Source organism: Watersipora subatra, chromosome 1, assembly GCF_963576615.1.
Source record: "Watersipora subatra chromosome 1, tzWatSuba1.1, whole genome shotgun sequence".
NCBI classification, from domain to species: Eukaryota; Metazoa; Bryozoa; class Gymnolaemata; order Cheilostomatida; family Watersiporidae; genus Watersipora; species Watersipora subatra.
Window position 1 is genome coordinate 18,379,126 of NC_088708.1, and position 16,284 is coordinate 18,395,409.

Genomic DNA, 16,284 nt, shown 5'->3' on the forward strand with positions numbered 1-16,284 from the left:
ACAAATATTAAGAGCAATTTTGCCAATTTCTATCTAAATTCTAAATAAACTGAATCCAGTGCCAGGCAAGGAAGAGTCAGTATGTGGTGTATATGGTTGATGAGATAAATACTATCGTGGTAACAAATCCTGCAGGCACTCGCCAACACTACCTGCATTATTTTATTAGCCAATATTGCCAAAGGCCAGCAGTGTACCACCGTTAGACGCAGCTGCTGATACAAGCTGTAGGCTTCCAACATTGATTTCTACCTGACATGGAGCCATTGTATCCCTATCTTCATTACCGAGCCGGCCTCTTGACTTGTTTCCCCATGTATAAACATTGTTTTCTGCAAGAACAAGGTATACTTCAACACAAAGGAGACTACTTTTACCTAGCTATGTTTGCTCTCTACTAATAGTAACTTTAGCAATGAGGAATGAAGACGGCAAATTGATATGTGATAAAAAACTAGCCGCCTGCAAATATCAGGTCAGAGGTTTTTCAAAGGGAGGGTTCATAAAAGATGGGCTAGATATACAGTTACCGGTATACACTATCAATGACTTCAGCCTATAAGATTCCAGTGCTCACAGACTTGCCCTTGGGGATTGGCTAAAAATCGTCAGTCCTCTTCAAAATACATGCTTACAAAATGACTGAGAAATCACAAATGTCATATGCCTCTTTAGGCAGTTCATTAAGAACAGCCAGTGCCTGAATTATAGTTCAGTAAAAACAATTTAGTTCAGTACAAAAATTCCTTTGTACCCAACTATTTATATAGAAGAGTTGTATTAGAGCTTGTGTCAGCAGTTCAAAACTAATATCGCTTTCAAGATGCGTCCTTTATTAAAAGTTGTAGACAAACAAATTTTATGAAAACACTTCAGACAACCAGTAAAGTAAAGCCATAGACATAGAATACCCTTGTTATATCCATCTAACACGGGCACCTGAGCATTATGAGTTACATGTATACAAAACTACTACTGAACTTCTTTGATTGAAATGAGCAATGTTATTAGTTTAGCAAGGCCAGTCAGGCTCATGAGTGACTGGAAGCTTCCAAACTCCGATAAGGCAAATCAGCACACATGATTCCACAAAATTCAAATGGGCCAACATTTATTTCGCAAGTATTGCCATCCGGCTAAAAACCATTTTGCCTAAGCTGACTTGAAAACAAAATCTTATAAATGTAAATTATAATATAATTTACATTTATATTATAATTTACATTTATAAAATCTTATAAGTGTAAATTTTTCATACAGGTTAAATGTAACCATTTAAAAACAACATTTTCAAAACAGTTTTTGCTGAATTTATGCAAACCAACAAGAAGGTATTTTTTACTCAGAGTAATATTTTTTAAAGGTTGACTTGTAGCAAAATTCACATTACAGTTATTTGGTATTAAAAGGTTCACCATGTCTTACTCTGCTGTGTTTTAGGTGCAAAATATGCGGAAATGTGATTACATACAAGCTCTTAAAGTTCAAAAACGAACAATTAATAGCAGCCATCACGAAAACGCTGTAGTTTGGAATCCCTTTATTTTGATGACGTACTCAACTCGACGTGGTTGTTGTTTTTTTTATCATAAACTAGTACTACAAGAGGTTTTATATTGTGCCTTTTATTGGCCTTTCAATTCACGTGATAACATCGCATGTCAAAACAATAACTACGTCGGGTTGTGTACGTCATCGATATAAAGAGATTCCAACCTACGGCGTTTTTGTGATGGCTGCGATTAACTGTTCGTTTTTGAGGTTTTAAGAACTTGTAATCACATTTCAACATATTTTGCACCTACAACACAGCAGAGTAAGACAAGGTAAACTTTTTAATACCAAATAACTGTAATGTGAATTTTGTTGCAAGTCAACCTTTTAAGACTTCCAAGCTATAATTAGATTAACGCTGCAGCTGATCACATAGCGTAATGCACTTTGGGAATTGTAAAACCAGTCGTCTTGGTAACAATGAGTCTTAGAATTAGAGGTGTTCAGTATTGAAATATGTACGATAGATCACAGCTGCAACCACTTCAGAGGTAACAGGAGGAACATCAGCAAGTCTAAAAAAGAAAACGGTTAGCTAAAAATATATATTAATGTATAAAGAAATGTTGGCAGACATATTTGCATCTCTCCTACCCTTAGTAACAGCAACAGTGAATGTGTCTCCGCAGCAAACATTGATAACAGACTCGAGGGACTCCACAAGACAAACAGCCCGTGTAGGTTCACTCCTACCCACTCCCAGTTGGCCATATGTGTTACTACCGAATGTGTACACCTGACCAGACGCTGCAAAGAAACCAATATCATTCTAAGCTAAACAGCCCATCAGCTAACAACTCAACACTATGCATTCTACATTGAAGAGATTCTACGTTGATGAGATTCTAATGAGGAGCTAATCACTGGTTTCTTGCAATCAGTAACACAGGATGCTTGATACAATGGGTATTGACCATCGGTATAAAGAATGATTTTATCTAATCTCTGCCGACAACTGGGACAGACATGAAACAATATTCTACAAACATGAAACAATATTCTTATGTTGATTGGCCCATGCTGAGAGGAACTAGTAATATTTTGATAATGGAGCTGTTAGCCAGCTACCTTACATAATTCACGAATGATGGCCTTACTGTTATTCCATACTATTGATTTCTACCATGATAGCTATGATACCAAGCTATGATGGAATATGGAGTGATAAGACAGCATATAGAGCAGCTATGATATAATATGGAGTGATAAGGCAGCATATAGAGCAGCTATGATAGAATATGGAGTGATAAGGCAGCATATAGAGCAGCTATGATATAATATGGAGTGATAAGGCAGCATATAGAGCAGCTATGATAGAATATGGAGTGATAAGGCAGCATATAGAGCAGCTATGATATAATATGAAGTGATAGGGCAGCATATAGAGCAGCTATGATATAATATGGAGTGATAAGACAGCATATAGAGCAGCTATGATAGAATATGAAGTGATAAGGCAGCATATAGAGCAGCTATGATAGAATATGGAGTGATAAGGCAGCATATAGAGCAGCTATGATAGAATATGGAGTGATAAGGCAGCATATAGAGCAGCTATGATATAATATGAAGTGATAGGGCAGCATATAGAGCAGCTATGATATAATATGAAGTGATAGGGCAGCATATAGAGCAGCTATGATAGAATATGGAGTGATAAGGCAGCATATAGAGCAGCTATGATATAATATGGAGTGATAAGGCAGCATATAGAGCAGCTATGATATAATATGGAGTGATAAGGCAGCATATAGAGCAGCTATGATAGAATATGGAGTGATAAGGCAGCATACATAACACGAATTACAGACCTCTACGAGATGTTGGCATATGATTAACCTATGTAGTGGTGAAAGTCTTATATAGCAATGTAACTTGCGAGTAACCAGAAAAGACTCATATATACGATACCTTCCCAAGCTTACATAGACATACTGGTAGAGGTGTATTCTCTGGCTCATGCTCCCACAATACATTTATTCGAAACAGACTTCTAACAAGCATCACAAATTTTAAAACTTACCAGTGTCTACAGCGCTGTGCATAGTAACTTACCAGTGACTACAGCGCTGTGCATAACAACTTACCAGTGACTACTGCGCTGTGCATAGTAACTTACCAGTGCCTACTGCGCTGTGCATAGTAACTTACCAGTGACTACTGCGCTGTGCATAGTAACTTACCAGTGACTACTGCGCTGTGCATAGTAACTTACCAGTGACTACTGCGCTGTGCATAGTGCCAAGAGAAAATTGAACGATCTCACTCGTACACAGAGCCCCATGAGTAATCTCTGTGAATCTATAAATGGTCTCATTGAGCTCTCGGTGCGGTGAGTCGAGGCAGAGTTTATTATCCCTACATAACAATAAAAAAAATAACAACAGAAATATGATATTTACGATAATCCGCATGATGCTGAAGGAAATATAATGAAACAACAGAAATGTAATAATATGATAATAAAGGATATCTACATATATAATATAGCAGGTATTCTGATACAGATAACAAAAGATATCTACATATGTAATACAACAGCTATAATACTGATACAGATAATAAAGGATATCTACATACGTAATACAGCAGCTATACTTATACAGGAAATGAAGGACATTCATATACGCCGAACAGCAAGTATGCATATCAGAAAATCTTTGGTGTTACAATAAAGACTCCTTGTTTCCTTTGGTTCAGCTGTCTTACCGATTGCTGCCTGTGCAGAAAGTACGCCCCTCAGCTGTGAGGACCACCGAAGAGTTGAAGCCGCAGACTACGTTGGTAGGATTACAGTCATCTGGTAACGTGGTGACTTGCATAGGCTTATTGTAGCTAGTTGACTCCTCTGATCCGAGACCAAGCCGGCCTGAGAAACAAATAGAGAGTGTCTGACAGTGAGTGGTCAACAAATAGGGAGTGTCTGGCAGTGAGTGGTCAACAAATAGGGAGTGTCTGGCAGTGAGTGGTCAACAAATGGGGAGTGTCTGACAGTGAGTGGTCAACAAATGGGGAGTGTCTGGCAGTGAGTGGTCAACAAATAGGGAGTGTCTGGCAGTGAGTGGTCAACAAATAGGGAGTGTCTGGCAGTGAGTGGTCAACAAATGGGGAGTGTCTGACAGTGAGTGGTCAACAAATGGGGAGTGTCTGGCAGTGAGTGGTCAACAAATAGGGAGTGTCTGGCAGTGAGTGGTCAACAAATAGGGAGTGTCTGGCAGTGAGTGATCAACAAATGGGGAGTGTCTGACAGTGAGTGGTCAACAAATGGGGAGTGTTTGGCGGTGAGTGATCAACAAATGGGGAGTGTTTGGCGGTGAGTGGTCAACATATGGGAAGTGTCTGACAGTGAGTGGTCAACAAATGGAGAGTGTCTGACGGTGAGTAGTCAACAAATGGGGAGTGTCTGACAGTGAGTAGTCAACAAATGGAGAGTGTCTGACGGTGAGTGGTCAACAAATAGGGAGTGTCTGACAGTGAGTGGTCAACAAATGGGAGTGTCTCACAGTGAGTGGTCAACAAATGGGAAGAGTTTGGCGGTGAGTGATCAACAAGCATAAAGCAAATCTTTTTCAGTAAAATGCACAATAATTGTTCGAACTTTCTCCAACACTCTGCGGGTAAAAAAACTAATTATAGACGACTAGACTAACCTTTGTCATGTGAATATTCATGTAAAAACATCCATCACTATGTTTCCATGACACGCATGATGTGCAAATCTGGACCAATCCGTAAGGTAACCGCATCATGGAAACGGCATAAATCCACAAGCTAAGCGAGTTTTGCAATTCGCAAAAGATTGTCGAATCCATAATAAAGGCTTGCGAATAATGGAAACAGCACTTGCAAATGATGCGCATTGAAATACCGCGTCGGCTATTCAATTTTAAACATTTTCAATACTTCCATTCTTCTTTTCTCGATCGAGTTTCACGTGTTTACGTCGCTAACACGTGCGTCGCTAACTGCATCATTAATTATTAACTTATAGCGTACAATTTCTTACCTCTTTTCAACAAGGCGCTGGAGTCAATCCACATATGCGAATGTCTATAGAAACACTTAATTCGCACGGTTAACGCAACAGGCGCACAACTCCAAATCTGCATGATGCGCGTCATGGACACATAGTGCATGTTATGTAGCAGTAGTGTAAGTAATGCGAATAAGTTTTAGTCAGACAATATACCTGAGTCTGTTTTTCCCCAAGCGAATACCTCATTGTCATTGGTCACTGCCATGATGTGCATTGGTCCGCACGAAACCTTTATTACCTCATATCCTAGTAGTGCTTCTACTATTTTCGCCTGCAAATATCAACGTAATGCTAAAGGATAATGACACAACAATTTTAACAGTAATGGCAGTACTAGACGGAAAGACGGTCAAGGACAAACCTGTGCAATGTCAAGATTATCGCCGTGGCCCAGACAGCCATTGGCTCCACTGCCAAAGGTCATTAAGATCCCTCTGTCTACAAAATAAAGTGTTCCTCGGCTTACCTCACCATGTCAGTGTTAGTGGAATTGAGCACTATTTGAGTACCGCTAAAGGTTTACCTGTCTGAAGGTTGTATGTCATCATTCAGAACTCTTTAATGAAGACAAAATTAAACTCTGCCAAATAGGAAGAACGAATAAATCGTAACGTGACAAGATCCCCATTACTATGAGGTAAGTGAGTGATCTCTATTACTACGATGCAGGAGAACCATGTCTGTTACTATGAGGTAAATGAGTGATCTCTATTACTACGATGAAGAAGAACCATGTCTGTTACTATGATGTAAGTGAGTGATCTCTATTACTACGATGCAGAAGAACCATGTCCGTTACTATGAGGTAAGTGAGTGATCTCTATTACTACGATGCAGGAGAACCATGTCTGTTACTATGAGTTAAGTGAGCTGTATTGCCAGGACTTCGATGAGTGAACTCAATTGCTGAGAGGTTTTTAAGCACAGTCATGAAAAGCCCAAGTTGCCTCATCAATCCAACAAAAAGCCGACCTTTCTTGCTGTTTGTGAACGAAGCGCTACCAATAACCTTGCATATAACATAAAGCAGTGATTAAACAAGCTACTCATTTTCGCTGTAATCGGACTAAGTCAACCAATTAAAAGTACACGTAACTACAAGTTGACCAATCACAGATACATGTAACTGAAAATCGTCCAATCACAGATACATGTAACTAAAATTTGACCAATCACAGATACATGAAACTAAAAGTCGACCAATCACAGATAAATGTAACGAAACAAAGTGACCATTTTGAGGAAATGCGATGGTAAAATAGCAAACATTCCAACCAGCCTGAAAAGTTCAAAAAAACTACAGAGAGATGAGGATCTAGACTTGTGCTCCTTGTTCACAAATGGTTAAACAATTTGATAAAAAGTGAAATAATATCAGTAATACCATCTGTATAAACGATGCACAAAGGCGAACATCTACGTAAAAACAACAAAAATAGCATTTTGGGTTTAACTTAATGTTCATCAACAACAAAAACACTCGAGTTTCTATCTTAAGCTCCAGCATTTCCCTACCCTCACCCTAGTCAGACATGAGTACTAAACAGGTCAAAAAGATAGTTGAAAACCAACCAGTTGTCCTACAATATTTTAGCAGTGAACTCGTCAATCCAACACCAGCCCTGCACATCTCGACCCTTGATACTCATTAGGACTTAGGCAGACATACCTGTAACACAGGCTATGAAAAGATCTCCGCAGGAGACATGCTGGATAGAGACAGCAGACTGGCCTTCCAGTAATCTAGGAATGTAGGGATACTCTGTATCCATTCCAAAAGGTGCGCTCTGAAGAATATATGTATGGCCTACTTATCTACTGAAGTATTTGCTCCTTGACACATTCATCAGGTCATAAAGAGGCCACAGGCTAGTTTAGGATGTAACAGCATATCCACAGCATTTGATTGATAGTAAATATTACAAGTCTAAAAACAGCTGCATACCTAAAGCAATTATAATAAAAACCAATAACTTATTCCCTCATTCAATGTTGATAAAAATATGCGTGAGAATTATGCAGAGCGTAATTGACTGCAATAAACTATTGTATCAATAACAATTTTATAGAAACAAACAGGTTATACTAACTGCATTTAATATTTATTGCACTTATTTACACATTCTTATCATTTTCATAATTAAAGCAACTATGTGAAGTTGTGCAACCCTGCTAACAGGTACATAATGGTAAGGCAACTCCCAAAGTATCCTCATATTAAAATGTACAACCATGGTTGATGGGTTTTCGTAATAAGACTAACTGTATTATCGCTTCGTATTAAAGATATGATATTTGGTATTGAAAACTTTTTTCAATAGTCATACACAGCAGAAGATTAAGCGTGTGAGCAAATGCAATTTCCAAACATTCTGAATCTATTAAAAGTCAGAAACTTAGTACAGATATTACACATATGTTAAAAGTAAATGTATCTAATCACTGTAGAAAGTAGCGAAACTCATTGCCTACTGACTCTTGCATCGTTTTCTAAACAAATCCTTAGAGCTCTAGTTAAACATACACGCAGATCAAGATAATGAGGATATACAAAATTCCTTACCCAATGATTTGCAACTTTAAGCACGATTTATGTGCAATGATAGGAGGAAACAGCAAAAATTATAGCACCAACTAGTAGATCGCTGGTTTAAATAGTAAACATTGCTTCACATCCATCTTTTTGTTTTAAAATCCTGGGCTCAAAGAATACAAGTGCAAGCAGCAACAGTTGTGAAAGCAGGAAGAAGGCAATATTTTCGTAGCAATAAAACAATAGAAAATTATGAATAAAAGTCGTTGGATGAATTAACTAACAAGTTTTTGAAAGATTGTCCAGTAGCTGTTATGAAAAAAAGAAAGCTGAATATAAGTGTGTGTGTGGATAAACTGACTGCATTAATAGAAGGTAAAATTTTTATAGTTCAAATAAAACAGAACAAATTAGTAAGTTATGTCAATTTAAGAAACAGACGTGGTTTAAATTAGACTGGGCTATCTATTGCAACTCCTACCTACACACCATCTGACTCCTATGTCACCGCATCTACGCTTCAATTAATCATATTCCTTTATTGGATATTATTACTTTATTAATTTAGTTTCTTGCTTATAATTTATTTTTTACATTCACCGGCTCCATCTATATATAAATAAACTAGTTGAATGCTCGTATCGGCGAAAAGAATACACTTGTCGGCGAAAAGATATTAGGTGTGCATTTTATTTAAAAGCAGCGGAAAGGAACTTTACGGTCCCTGATTTTAAAAATACTATCAAGCACCACAACACTCGACAAAAAGCAGGTCTGTTTGTGCCAACAATCCGAACAAATGTGTTTTTTAATTCTTTTTGGCCGAGAACAACTCGAGACCTGAGAGGTTTTTAGTAAAGAATTTTTGTAATAAAAGAGTTCCCACACCTTTCCTTCTTTCTAGAAGGGTGTAGTGGGAAAATTTTAGATTAGATTAGCTCGACGTCGCACGGGTAATAAAAACTCTTTGCACATAAAAAAATTTTTATTTAACATAATAACAGTTACCATTCTAACTTTCAAACTTCGTATCATGAAAAGTGTTTTGTGTAGTTGAAATAAAATAAAAAATCAAAATAACTGTAAAGGTGTTTAAATGTTAATGTGAAATAATTAGCAAGAAATGGCTAAATAAAGTCTGTTTTGCTACGACTACAACGAAAAATGAGTTGGTAAAGACACAATTAATATGAACTGAGAAAACAAAATAAAAATCATGAATATGTTGAATTAATAATAACAATTTGTGCATAGAAGTGCGTGGGTATAAAAAAGGTTATCGTTGCAGCAGAAGTTATCCATTGAAACTTCGAATACGATGATACTGGTACCTCTCGATAATAGTACAAAGATATCGAGATACTGAGATATCGAAATTTCTTTATCCGGTACTTTGTCTGACCAAACAGAGAGAGAATATAGAGACAATTCCTAGTCAAGATAATAAAACTGTCCATGTGAAAAATATTTACTCTTTACAGATTTAGCGATCGAGTTTTAGGAAAAACCGGAAATAGGAATGTAACGACACATTTGAAATTGAAATGGCACATTTAAAAAGCACAAACTAAAAAAGGTAATTATGAAAAAACTAGCTTTCAACAAATTTCTAAAAAAATAACAAACGCAAAAGGTAGTACTAATTAATACTATCACGAATATTAATTATCACGAAAAGGGTATACAGTATAATATGGTAAGAGACTAAGAGAAATGAGAATGAGAACGGCTTTGCCTTGTGGTTACGTGTACTTGCTAGTAGATTTGTGAAATGAATGTCGCGAGTACAAATCCGGTATGAAGGTGATTTTTCGTTGCTAAAATTTTATCGCTATAACTGGACAGACAAACGACAGACAAACACTGAGATCTGCATATATCTTATATCTATATATATATTTCTCAAAAATAGAAATATATATATATATTTCTATTTTTTTTGTCCGTCTGTAGGTTTTCCGGCAATAGCTATTATTAGAACAGCTGAGCTGGACAACAATGCAGACTCAAAGTCATGGCTTACCGTCATTGGAAGCCTAATATTATTAACTAGCTTAGTGGAGTTTTCCATTGGCAATATGCCAGGCTACTAGCTTGAAAGGTACAGTTGTTTGACAAAGTTTTAAAACCTTTACAGTTGTTTTTATTTTTCTCTTAATTTATTTCAACTACACGATACACTTCTCTCATGATATGTACTTTGAAAGTTAGAATGGCATATGTTACATGTTAAATACAAATCAATTTTCTGTCCAAAGACTTTTCTATTACACGGGCAACGCCGGGTGGCACAGCTAGTATATATATATACATAATATATAGTACAATATATATATATATATATATATATATATATATATATATATATATATACTAGCTAGATGCCAGGCATTGCCCAGGTACTAAAAATCAGCCTATAAACAATGACGGGTAATGTAGTTGACTGCCACTTGCTATTAGCCTGGCCCATTGCCAATGAATAATTTGATGAAGCTTGCTAATAAGAGCTAACTACTTGCTTTCACGATTGAGCACACATAAAATTATGCCATCACGTTGCATCGGAACGGAGAGCGGAAGTGTATTTGCACACATATAACCACATACATCGCCTAACAAATCCATCAGGCTAGTGTGGCTTAAATGGCAAGGCTTTGGAATGAAAACGCACGGGTAATAAAAACAGATGATAAACAGTTGCAGGTAATGTAGGGTAAAGAAAATGTAGTAGGCAAGGTAATGTACTGTTTTATATAAGGCATTTGTTTTAACATGTAATTACTTCAAATATTTATCGCCAAGTTCTTTGGATGTACAACAAATTAAATGAAACACAATGGTGTATTCTTGTAAGAGTTTTCACTCCAGCATACAACGATATTGATATCTGGCAACAGATTGACTTCACGCGTCGAGAATTGACAGTGAAATATTAGATGAACTAGCTATGCAGCAGTCCAAGATAGAGCATGATCAGCCTCCCAACACTACAATGTATAACACATTAATTATGCTAAGATAATCTTACCTCCCAGACAAACATTGTGCCACTCTGAGTTACGGCCGCTCGCTGATTCCTACTGCAAGAGACCTCAATTATCTCGGAGTCAGATGAGGGTAGAGGCAACATGCCCGGCTTAGATATGCCATTGCCCCAGCACCACACTCTGCTGTGCGACTTAATTTGAATAATAGGAGACTCCGCATCTGATTTCATACCTGTATGAAATGTATGCTGATGTTACACGAGAGCTCTAAAAGCAAGCTCATGCATCGATGACATTGAACATAAAACAACATACAGTTCAATAAACAGCCATGCCCAGTTACATATGGCTCGTCAGCTGCTATCAGGCATGGATACATGGCTGGTGTTACCACAGTGTCTTTATCACACAATCAGTAAGAGACAACCGTAGATCTAAGATGAATAACGCAGCAGAGTGAATACTAAAATAAATAGTGATATCACTTACTGCACTTAGAAGTAACTTTAGCAGACCTGCCCTGTGGGGTTATCACATCTGGCCTAAAAAGGAGTCAAACCGACACACTTCAGACAAACCCAGTATCATCTCTATTTGTCATATAATGGTAACATACACAACAGAAACTTGAAAAATTCTCATTAATGACTGCAGAAGTAATTCCGTGTTTCTATATACCTCGCTTTGCACTGGGTGCTGCCGATGTCAAGGAGAAGTAATGTGGTGTTTATGACAATAGGTTTAGCCATAAGCTGGTTGGCGCTCGGTCGCATGTCCGGGTCCAACTGTAGCAGGTTTAGAATGAGATCCTTAAGCTCTTGGCTGTAATGCTCTGCAGGTGGAGCAAACGTTCCCCTCATTATCTTCATTATCAATGCTGGCAAGGACTGTAACAAAGATGATGGTAGTCTATATTACTGCTAGACATTGTTGAGGATACAACATAGCTGGTGGGTCAAAGACTGAACTAGTAACCAAAAAAAACATTTGCGTTGAAATAAAAACTTGGCCTTACACGAGTCCATCAATGGATTTTTTCTAAAAATGTTACCGTTTCCCTTGAAACCATACATGAAGCAGACGATAGTGTTCTTGAAAACTCTTAGAACGTGAGACTCCTATACCTAACTCTTTAGTTGTAACAGCTGTGTTACACGTTGCAATAGACATGTCAAATTTCACTTGGGAGATGAACCTTGCAAACTTCTGATGAAGGTGATGCAAATGGTTAAGTAGAGATCAATTCTATTACCTAGAAATGAGTCAATTCTTGGAATTGTTAACTTTATGTAAATCTCACACCTCTCTAAAACACTAACTAATATCTACACACTTAAAATTTGTCAAATGAGCACACATATTTTTGCATGTATTTAGGACTGTCTCCTTTGCCAATATTGTACCAATTTCAAAAAGGGCAGTCCCATCTTCTTGATATATCCTAGGGTTGCCTGCTCATAAACACTCGACCACATCTTGAGGAAGGTCTTTTTTCTCAAAGTCATCAGACAATGTTGACTAGCTATGCCTGTTTACGATTTAGAAGTACACCATAACTTATCATCAATATTACTATAACTTGTGCATTACGTATAACTGCTGTTTATTGATATGAATTTTTACCCTTATTTGTACTACTTTTGAAAAAAAATTGGGCATTTAACAGTGTAAGGCACTGGAGAATAGCATTAGCGAGAAAGACAAACATTACCTAACCTTACCGGGGCTTCAAAAGCCTTCTTCAAAGTGGTTATCTCATAGAGTATGCACCCGAGAGCCCAGATGTCACTCTTCTGGTTGTATGGTTTGCCTTCGCACAGCTCTGGTGAGATATAGCACGGTGTGCCAACCACCTGTAGAGCAGGTAGCAGAACGTCACGATTGCGTGTCAGCATAACATACTTGAATCACCAGCTTTGCATTTGATTCATGCAAAAGCCAAGAGATTACAACTCCTCTTGAAGAAAAAAGGCATTAATCATTAAGACTAATTAATGACATTAAGATCATCAAGGCTTTGTTTGTTGGAGTATTGTGCGAAGTTTGTTAGCGCAGATAGATACTTACAGAGAAAGCATTAGACTTTGTTAATACTTTAGAGATGCCAAAATCCACGATCTTGACAACTTTACGCGTCTTGTCGAGGAGAACATTCTGGGTTTTTAAGTCTCGATGAAGGATCTGCTTTGAGTGAAAATGCTGGACAGCGAGAAGCAACTGAGTGAAATATTTGAGTATCTCCACCTCCTCTATCAGCTTCGTTGACGTTTGCAAGAATTCAAACAGCGTCCCTCCTGTTAAATATTATATATCATATAGACATTGATGTGTAGCAAAGTGCAAGTTCAAGGCTTTAGAAACGTGATTTGGTTCGGCCTAGATGGAGGATTTATCAAAGTATTTGTTGAGCTCAATTCTCTCAAATGGGACAATAAAACAAATTCGTAACGTAAAAATACTCAATCATAACATCAAATCATAGAATCCTTTGATTTAAATCCATCACTCTAGATGGAAACAGTTTTCTTCATTTTAGTTCTTTCACTACCACGAGCCGGGTAGTACGGCTCGGCAAAGTGTTTACGTATGGTCACGAGCCACATGGTGTGGCTTTAGTAGGACTCGCACAAAATGCTTTTGATTAGCCTATTTTAATTCTACTTGAATGAAAGTAAACAATTAGCTGTTATTATGAGTTGAGCAAAAGAAAATATGCTTCCAACCCATCCTGAGCATAGCTTCACTTTGCAAAAACTTTTTTTTTTAATTTTCTCTTAGCAATGACTAGCTGTGTCAGACGCATTACAACTACAGAAGTTTCACTAATTGTAGATCAATGGACTCTGAGTGATTATCTATTGAAGAATAGTACTACTGAGTGTGATTATTTTATTTTTAGCAGTAAAAATAATCCCGCAAGCAGTAATAATATTGATAAATCGTCCGACTCGAACATGCTCATGGTCGTAGGGAAAATGGCCAAAAAAGTGTCCGAGGTAATTATGCAACACATTTTTGGCATTTTTTGTAAGACCAGCTGATGTAAAATTTCATGCTGATTAACTTGGCATCAAGACATTTTTTATATACTGTGTGGTTCCAAAGTTATGGCAGTTTATTAAGCTATAAATCAAATATTAACTTTTACCGAACATGTAGGCCAAATTATGTTCCATTAAAGGAATTAATTTGGTAGCAAGAGTCAAGCGCCCCAACTATTACATAGAATAGCCCTAGAGACTGATGGAGCTTGTAAGATGGCCATTGATACATTACAAACACCGCCTAAAACTACATACCTTCTGCGTATTCCATGACAATCATAAGTGCTGCTTGTTCCAAAAAGTTTTCATAGTATTTAATGATGTTGGGGTGATTGAGGATAGAGAGGACTTTAACTTCATTCAGAGCAGCAATGCGTTCTTCCTTAGTCATGGCATCAACAGGAATCTGTTTGACTATCGACAGGCTTTTGTCTGAGACAGCCTGAATGAGGTGAACCACCCTACCAATACACAGTCATATGGCTATATCAATGATATACAGCCCCCATGGGGGCTGTATATCATTGGCTATATAACCAAAATGGCAAATTCGTATAGTTGCACCGAACTCGGCACGCTGGTCAAATTATGCGAAGGTAATGTACATCCGCAGCTAAATATAATTAATATATTTTGCGATGTGGATCAATTCCCAGCCTCGCATGACATGCAAAAATTGCACAGCTGTATGCATCACTCAAAATTGCTTCCAGTGTAAAAACAAACTCACCCAAATGCTCCTCGTCCAACAACCTTTATTCTTTCGTACTTCTCCATCTCGATCACCTATAATTTTGTGTGTTCCTTGCCATCCATTGTCAACCACAGCAGTCTGCTGATCAAGTTATTTTGTCCGCTGAAAAACAAAATGTCAGTAAAACACAATATTATTCATAAGAACTACTCCTTAAAAATAACGACCAACTGGTGTTAATATAAAAATGGCCAAATAGCATCAAAACAAACTATAATTTTGGGCAATATTGGTCAATGTAAAAATTTTTTAAACATAAGCAAAAACCATTTCATAAACTTAAAAGAACAAAATACATCTAACAGTAATAAATAATAATTCCAACTGAAGTGTGTTTAAACAACGCTCCCTGATATCGTTTGTTAATACTTCCTGAAGGGAAACAGTCCCAACGTCGACAAGTCCGAACCTAGACAAGTCCCAATCTCGACAGAGGTTGGCATTTCTATCGCTAATTCACATTTTTAGACAAATTTTAAGAAGCGGTGAAGCAAATAATTAGAACACGACAAAGATATTCCACTACATTTTATTTAACTATGATATTTACATTATGCTGTTTTTTATTCAAATTCACGTTTACGTTGAATAAGATACATACAGTATGCCTCTGCAAAGATGCTTCTTGAACGATAATAGCTAGGCAAAAGAATAATTTACAACTTGATTGGTTGACAATGCAATGGCTCAAATTATATTTGTTTATTTGAAATTACTGCATGATCTCAAATCACAAAAGGTCAAACTTTTCCGTCGCTATAAACAAATCAATAATTAAATAAATAAAAAGCATTAATTAAATGTAACCTGATAATTGCGACCATCGGCAAATTATAAGCGGACATTCGTTGGTTGGCCTAGAGTGAGCATTAACAGTGTACGAGTAAAGGTTTTGACAACAAAAATGAAACTACGTTTAACAAGAATGACTGAGCATTATGTTTCAACAATCAATGACGTTACCAACCAATGGCAAGTTAACAAAAAGCCGTTACCGTATCTAAAATACCATAGGAGAAAATGTTATGTAAAATAGATGAAGTCATGGACTGTAATTATATTATCGTTGTAGTAAAACCACTTTCGCTTTGCTCCGGCTGCAAGCAAAAACGAAGTAAGACTGGGGCTATTTGTTTGTACCATCGGCCCGTCTCAAGGATATATAACGGTGCAACATAGAAGTCTATCCATCCAACTCCTTATACATTCATGCTGGTGCAATGACGATTGCCAGCCACTTTAAATGGCTTAAATGTATCCAAAAAAGAATGCATATAAGTTTGCTTGAGACATTTAGAGATGCAAGTATGTTTGAGTTGCTAGTCGTGCATTGTGCTTCGGAATGAATATTTATTGCTGTGCTTCTGTCAAGGGAG

The 16,284-nt window shown here is 37.2% G+C and overlaps 1 protein-coding gene across 3 annotated transcripts; it reads right to left on the minus strand.

The window, feature by feature from the left end:
* Positions 1-28: 28 nt before the first annotated feature.
* LOC137386015 (serine/threonine-protein kinase Nek8-like) lies at positions 29-15,975 on the minus strand. Of its 3 annotated transcripts, none has more exons than XM_068072662.1 (15): positions 15,904-15,975; positions 14,885-15,010; positions 14,410-14,615; positions 13,178-13,404; positions 12,832-12,963; positions 11,789-11,997; positions 11,600-11,652; positions 11,152-11,342; positions 7,260-7,377; positions 5,952-6,028; positions 5,744-5,861; positions 4,264-4,423; positions 3,770-3,912; positions 2,149-2,301; positions 29-332 (listed from the first exon to the last, which is right to left on the minus strand). In XM_068072662.1, the coding sequence occupies exons 2-15, from the start codon at positions 14,929-14,931 to the stop codon at positions 166-168; spliced, it is 2,001 nt and encodes a 666-aa protein (XP_067928763.1). In that variant the 5' UTR covers positions 14,932-15,010; positions 15,904-15,975; the 3' UTR covers positions 29-165. The 3 variants fall into 3 exon arrangements, with proteins under 3 accessions (XP_067928763.1, XP_067928762.1, XP_067928764.1); XM_068072661.1 differs by lacking the exon at positions 15,904-15,975 and adding an exon at positions 15,716-15,796; XM_068072663.1 differs by lacking the exon at positions 15,904-15,975 and having other exon boundaries at positions 14,410-14,596; positions 14,885-14,992.
* Positions 15,976-16,284: the final 309 nt, after the last annotated feature.

Bases quoted from the DNA above. Each gene is read 5' to 3' on its own strand.
- LOC137386015 (XM_068072662.1), bottom strand. From the start codon at position 14,931: ATGGAGAAGTACGAAAGAATAAAGGTTGTTGGACGAGGAGCATTTGG. The intron at 13,405-14,409 runs GTATGTAGTTTT...AATATTTAACAG, and splicing joins TGTCATGGAATACGCAGAAG to GAGGGACGCTGTTTGAATTC. The intron at 11,343-11,599 runs GTAAGTGATATC...CATTTCATACAG, and splicing joins TAAAGTTACTTCTAAGTGCA to GTATGAAATCAGATGCGGAG.